Source organism: Sprattus sprattus, assembly GCF_963457725.1.
Source record: "Sprattus sprattus genome assembly, chromosome: 5".
NCBI lineage: Eukaryota > Metazoa > Chordata > Actinopteri > Clupeiformes > Clupeidae > Sprattus > Sprattus sprattus.
The window spans coordinates 40,810,542-40,818,089 of record NC_137924.1 but is presented as its reverse complement, the minus strand read 5'-3'; the positions used below and the strand labels follow the sequence as shown (position 1 = coordinate 40,818,089).

Sequence of the window (7,548 nt, the reverse complement as noted above, 5' to 3'; positions counted from 1 at the left end):
GAATGTGAACATCACTCTATCCTATCTATCTCCAAACAATATCGCTCTCGAGCCCAATTTTAGTTTTTTAAACAAGCTCTCCCGCGCTATAGCCTACCACCCCAGAAGGCGAGCGCCAAGAGGATTTGTGTTTTTTTTTTCTGGTGCTCATTTCACGTTCTCGCTATTGTAGGCTACTAAAGCTCTTACCTGTGTTGCTTTGTGAAACTGCTTTCTCAGCCCCGCGACAGACATCGTTTCTATTTTCGCCTTGTCTCCACGGGTACTCGTTTTTTAAATTCAACCGGAGAAGAATGTCCCTTTTACGTTTGCTGTGCGCGCTCCAACGGGCTTGCCTGCTTGGCTCGTGGGCTGTCTGATACAATGATCGGGCTATTGAATGTCATTCTACAGTTCGTGACGTAACACACACACAACCACCCCCTTAGTAATATTTCCGGTTGAACAGTCGCTAGATATTATACGGTGTTTCGTCCAAATACAATAAATATTTCATTAATTGGATTTGTTTTAAGGTAGGCTATTCGTTTAATGAGAGACGACACTAAATGTAGGTTCATCAGCAGTAAAGCGTAAAGCACACACAGATTCAGTACCTAGGACAGCAACACACCAGTTCCAGGAGATGATGCCAAGCTCTTATCACAGCCGCCATGTTCTTACCAGTGCTGCCACCATGTGGCATTAACTGTGTTAGAGAGCGGCAGCTTTACCAAATCTGGGTACTGAGACCTCGACCAGTGAGTGTGTGTGTGTGTGTGTGTGTGTGTGTGTGTGTGTGTGTGTGTGTGTGTGTGTGTGTGTGTGAGAGAGAGGGGTTGGGGGGGGGGGGGGGGGGCGCAGATTTATTTTGAATTGATTGATTGATTGATAATGGGATTGACAGAACCTGACCATAACAGATTGTCACAAAAGCTGAAAGCAACACATACACATACTGCATATATACATCCAAACACAGACTCCAATATTATGCACACCACACTTACTCATATATCATATATGATTTATTCGCATTATCTTCTAGAATAATTTCTCATTGTTAAGTGTTTATCATTTTGAATTGTTTCCTCTCGTAAAATGGAATCTGCTGAGGGGGCCAACAGCTAACAGTGTGTGTGTGTGTGTGAGTGTGTTAGAATCAGATTTTATTTGCCAAGTAAGTTAGAACAAACAAGGAATTTGACCTGGTGAACTGGCTCTCAATGTGCTTACACATATATTACACAAAATATACATTACAACATAATACAAAAACAAACACAATATATTACACAAAATATACATTACAACACAATACAAAAACAAAACACAATACAATACAAAAACAAACAGTGCAATGGTCTATGAAAGTTTGAAAAGGTATGTACAGGAGCTGTGAATTTTTACAATAGTGCAAAGAAGAAAGTGGAGAGTGCAAGAAGTGCAGGGATAAATATATATGCTACATGGATAAATATGTATGTTACTTTGAGCAGTTCAATAGTGAGACGGCGAGGGGGAAGAAACTGTTTTTGTGTCTGGATGTTTTCGTGAACAGAGATCTGTAACACCTACCAGAGGGGAGGCGTTTGAAAAGTTTGTTTTCGGGGTGTGAGGGGTCTGCAGTGATTTTTCCTGCCCGTTTCCTGACTCTGTGTGTACAGGTCTTGGATGGTGGGCAGGTTGGCACCAATGATCCTTTCTGCAGTCCTGACAGTCCGTTGAAGTCTGTTCTTGTCCAGTTTGGTTGCGGATCCAAACCAGACAGTGATGGAAGTGCAAAGAACAGACTCAACGACTGCTGTGTAGAATAAGATCAGCAGCTCCTGAGGCAGGTTGTACTTCCTAAGCTGGCGCAGGAAGTACATCCTCTGCTGGGCCTTTTTGATGATGGTGTTGATGTTGGGTTCCCACTTCAGGTTCCTGGAGATAGTGGATCCCAGAAACTTAAAGGATTCAACAGCCAACACAGTACTGTTGAATATGGTGAGGGGGGGGCAGTGCAGGGTGTGTGTGTGTGTGTGTCAATACCACACTTTTATCTACAGTCTCCAATAGATTTCACCAAAGTCTTAAATCATGGTCCTATCTGAAAAGCTAGTACAGTGACCTACAGTAAGTCACCCTTTAAAGCAGAAACCACGGGGGTCCCCCTTCAGTGATAGTAGGGAGTTGTGTTCTTTGCCCGGCCTCAAGGCGGCGCCAGTGCTGTGCTCTCCAGTCTTGATGTGAGCTTAAAAGAGTTTGCTTAGAGTTTTCGAGGTGCAGACTACAGTCCTAGTTTGGCCTCAGTAAGAACAAATCCTTTCTGAGACCTAGAGATAGATGTCATTCTAGTATGATTCCCATGTGTAAGAATGATCATATCTCAGCATTAGCATGATGACCTATCACACATCGTATGCATATATTGATGTTGTCGTCTTAGAAGAAGCTATAGTTGTTAATGAGGTATTGTTGTTGTCAACAAAAAAGCCGGGGCATATTATCAATCAGAACTAGTGTGGAATGTGGACTATGTGGCGTATGAAAATGTAAGTGTATGTGTGCATGTATTTTGATACATATAACAGGACTATTGTAAAGGTCAGCACATTTACTATGACGAGTATACAACTGCCGAACCAGCTTGATCTTGGTTATTGTGGCAAAAGTTACTGCAGTTGGCATGATTATCAGGGGTATGGTCTATGTCGTTGTGTTTGACACTGGAACAGCACAAACAGGGATAGTTTTGAGTACTAGGTTTCTTTTCTTTTTGGTCCTCTCTTCTGTCTTGTTCATCCTCTTCTTTTCCTTCGCCATGTTCCTCTCTTTTGATCTCTATCTTTACTGGAGCGCTGGACTTTCGCCGAGGTCTTTTAAGGGCGGGCTCTAGAGCTGGAAATGCTGATCTGGGATTGGTTAGCTCCTCATTCTGTAGTCTCCCTCCTCCTCCCACTTGAACAGGTGCATTGGGGGTACTAGAAGAGACTTGTTTATCATAATAGCCTGGTGCCCTGGTAACAGTAACCCCAAGCAGGCCAGAATGTGTGGATGTCACAGAGGCCACTTTCTGCGGTGACAAAGGTGTGTGAGATTGTGCTACGGAGACAGCAGGTGGACTGGTGCTTAAAAGAGTTTGTGCTTGAGTTTGGGTGTGAGTGTGTGCTTGAGACGGTTTGCCACATGAGTGAGGGTGTGTGTGTGCATGTGCCTGAAAGTGTGTGTCTGTTTGAGCACGTGTGTGCGTTTCACTGTGCCCACACGCCTGTGCATGACTGTGTTTGTGCATATGAGGCTTTGTTTGCGCCTGAAGACATGCTTCAGTATACTTCTCTAGCTGTGTGTGAGCGCCACTCGTGTGCATGTAAGGCTTTGTTTGAACACACACGTGTGTGTGTGGCTGCGTATGGGTGTGCCCGTGCATTCGCGCGTGTGTGTGAGCTCGCGCGTGTGAGTGTGTGTGCACGTGAGAGTGCAGGCGTGGGTTGGGGTTGGCGCTGTGGCGGTTGCGACTGCGGAGCGAGCTGAAGAGCGCAGAACAGCCCGGAACCGTGCAGCTGTGCTTGATCTTTAGGTGCACAGCATTGTAGTGGATCTTTAGCGTTCCCTTGTCGTAGAACGTCTTGGAGCAGGAGGAACAGCTGACGCGGCTCTTGTTGCGCACCATACACACACCACTGCCACCGTCACCGCCACCACCCCCGCCGGATGACATTGTGGAGGACGAACAGAGAGAGAGGGATGAGCAGAGGAAGACAGGAGAAGAAGGTAGAGAGGGCAGCTCGGTCACAGACCTCTCTCTCTCCTTTCCTGCCTCTTCTCTTTCCTCCCCTCGTCTCTCTCTGTTTCTTTCCACTCCTGTTCCCTCCCCACTTCCCCTACTCTCTCTTTTATTTTCACTAGTTCTTTGCCTCTTCACCTCCTCCCCGTCAAAACTACCTCCCTTACCGTGGCCATCCCTGATTGGTGAGTTGGTCTTTGACGCCTGCTCTAATTGGCTGCTGAGTCTGGCGTGGCCCTGTGTGTGTGTGAGCACAGGTGTTTGTGTGAGTGTGAGTGTGTGTGTGTCTGTGAGTGTGTGTGTGCCAAACGGGACGGGCGAGAGGAGGGACACACACGCCCCCTGCAGGTTCTCAAAGTGGTGCAAGCTGTGATTGGCCCCACCCGACGGTGACACAGCACCACGTGACTGACTGCTGCACTCAATGAAGTAGCGGATGTCAGAGTTTGGCCTGGTTGCCGTGGCAATGTTGAAGTCATGGCCCTGGTGCCCCATGAGCTCCACGATTGGGCGAGTTTCGCCAAAGCGCATGAACTGCTGCAGGGTCATTGCCTCCTCCTCGAGTGACATCATCACCCATCGATCTAGAACCCGACCCAAAGTGTCCTGTAAACACAATTGCACAGACACACACACACACACACACACACACACACATACACACAACCACAACATGAACCATACCATATCTGAATTGATGTATGTGAGCGTGTGTATGTGTGTGTGCTGTGAAATATGTGATTGTGGTTGTATGTAAGGATTAAAGTTCATGTGAATGTATAGTTGATATGCAGTAAGCAGATGCACTGTGGATAAAAGTGTGAATGTCTGGGTGTGTGTCAGTGAAATGTGTGTTTATCTGTGTGTGGGCGAATGTATGCTGACCTGCAGTATGTATCCTCTGACATAGTCCCTGAGGGTCCAGCCTAATGAGTGTAGTATGTTCCTGACGTCAGCAGGGGGCAGTACACTGTAGAGGCGATCCAGAAGGATCTTCATGCGCGTGGGTACTGCCTGTGCGCCGAACAACATCAGACTGCTGATGTCATAAACCTGCGACACTCGCACCGCTTCCACCTGACGCACACCCAGTACAGGTGGAGAGCCCAGCTTACTCAAGGCTATGGAGACATACACACACACAGATACACATGTATATAGAACCACACAAACATACAATACTACACACACACACTCAAACACGCAGAAAAACTTAAATACATGCATGTACAGTATAAACACAAATACACACACAACCACAAACCCACACACAAACTTGATTATACAGCATGTTTCATTCTGAGCCACTTCTGAACACGTTGTTGTTAAACAGACTGAACGTCTGTTCAGTTGCTCCACCACCGCCCCAGTCCCTGACTGTCTGAGTAGCACTGCTTCTGTCAGGCGGGTTAAACAGTAGTAGGAGATCCCTGACTGTCTGAGTAGCACTGCTTCTGTCAGGCGGGTTAAACTGTAGTAGGAGATCCCTGACTGTCTGAGTAACACTGCTTCTGTCAGGCGGGTTAAAGGAGCTCCCTGACTGTCTGAGTAACACTGCTTCTGTCAGGCGGGTTAAAGGACCTCCCATAGTTGAAGCTACAAAATGTAACTCCAGAAAAAGATGTTTGATCACAGTTTAAAACAGCAGTGCAACGGCATAATAAAGGCAGTTACTTTTCATTACCCTGTTTATTTTCTCTCTGTATGATTCCATGATCACAGGCAACTCTGTTTGTAATGTACAACTACAAATCCCTCCATCAGGGAAAACCATAACGCTTTGGAGCTTGATTTAAACATTTAAACACAATTGACAAAAGTATTTATGAAAATGTCCTATTTAACATTAACATAAGGACTATTTCCCTGTGATTAGATTTGATTAGACTTGCAAATGGCTTTAATATATCTACTAATACATATGTCTTCTTTAAATATAACGCCTGTCACTATATTAATTCAGATATTAATTTATTCTTGCTTTTTATATTTGAGTATTTTTGCACATTTAGCATGGTTCTTCTGAAAATCGGGAACAGGTAATTTTTATGCAGTTACATTTGCGGTTCCTGACTCATGACATATCATGTCCAATTAATGTAAAACAACTACTACTTAATTTTACATCAAAGTATTGTTAAATCCTGTATAGGTAAGTTATATTCATTTGTACAATGTTGATTATATAAATAACAAATGTGCTCAAATGCAATCATTACAGTATTTGTATGTGCATGTTTCGTATACCAAGTTCATCTCATTGTTAAAAAGCCCAGTTCTTTTTTAACCCGCTTGCAAATGCTGAACAGTTTGTCAGAAACTTGAGCAAAACTGATCAGTTCATTGATTAAAAACACTAAGGTAACAAATAATATTTCTTTTGAAATGTTGAAGGGAAAAGCTTTTTTTTTTTTTTTTTTTACCATGGACGACCCAGCCATGCTGACACTGACCACACGATCTCAGGTTGACCTTCTCCGGCTGGAAACTCTCACAGATACATCCCAGCATAGTGCAACCGATCACCTGACAAAGAGAGAGAATTAGAAACCTAAAGTCGTCCATCTGTTATCATCGGCATGTTTCTGACAGAGTGAAAATGTGAGGAGTGCTCTTTGAATCATTCACTCTGTGAGCAGTGAGTAGCCTAATTTATTTCTTTGTTGTGCTTAATTTTATGTTTTAGTTTGATGTTCGCAGGACGTTGTGGATTGATATGAAATAACACCGAATATGAATAAACACCGACTCATGCAAACTTCCCAGCTTGTAATGCTAGGGCGGCAGCAGTAGTTTTAACCTGTACAAATTAATATGAAGATAGTCAAAATATTAGCTTCTTATTCCCCGAAAACTCTATTCTCCAGTGTTTTACTGAATATGTTTGTATAGTAGGCCTACTAATGGAGGGCATGTCGAGCTGTTACATCAGGTGCAACTTTCACAGCTGGTGAATTGATCTAATTTAAAAACCACATTGACCAACATCAGAAACAAACTCCTAAACAATACTAACGATAAAACACGGGAAAAGACATCTTAACGGTCATGTTAAAATGACCAAGCCTCTGTATCAGCCTGCTTTCAGTTTCATAACACATTTCTGGACAGTTTACCTGCATGTCAAAGTGTCAGCTAAGACGTCTTTGTATCTACCTCATTTTAAAAGTTGCTCTTGTCCCTCTTCTGTCGTCAACGAGTGGTGCATTAAATAGCAGGGCATATATATTTATAATACTGTAAATACATTAAAATAAAACTGTACATTCAGATATGGCGGTAGGTATACATTTATGTTATTTCCATTGCTAATTTAATTAGCTTGTTTTAGTGCTCAGATCCTCCAAATACTGAGATTATTAAAAAATGTATTGCGTTCTACACACTTCATGGTAAATCGGGGCTATAAATTCGTCATTCGAATCCCGTATGGGAACGTAGCCTACGCACATGAAAACAGCGCATTGTATGTAAGTCTAGGCTACAGCTTACCTGAGGGGTAACTCGGTAACGGGCGTCCCGCTCTCCGTGATGTTGCCATGTCCCCATCGCGCCAGTCCACTTCTCACAGTTTTGCCAGGCCTTTCAATGATAAAGCTCGAGATCTTCAGTCGTTTCTCTTTATTTGTTTACTTTATTCTTCTGTTTATTTCTCAGAGGTTTCTCTGACTCTTCTGCCTATGTCTCTACTGATCTCCTACTTCATCCATCTCAATTGGTAGGCTATCTCTCAACTGTGAATTTGAGTTATCTATTTCTTGATCACTCCATCAAAGAGTTGTGTGGACCTCTCTCTCTCT

At 43.7% G+C, this 7,548-nt stretch overlaps 1 protein-coding gene across 1 annotated transcript in view; it reads right to left on the bottom strand.

Moving 5' to 3' along the window:
* sh3gl2b (SH3 domain containing GRB2 like 2b, endophilin A1) overlaps positions 1–234 on the bottom strand; it is a gene marked incomplete at both ends in the record, with an annotated part of 13,617 nt that extends 13,383 nt beyond the window's left edge. Inside the window, one exon of the mRNA XM_080838292.1 lies at positions 190–234. Within this exon, the coding sequence (XP_080694418.1) occupies positions 190–234 (45 nt within the window). The remainder of the gene's footprint in view (positions 1–189) is intronic.
* Positions 235–7,548: the final 7,314 nt, after the last annotated feature.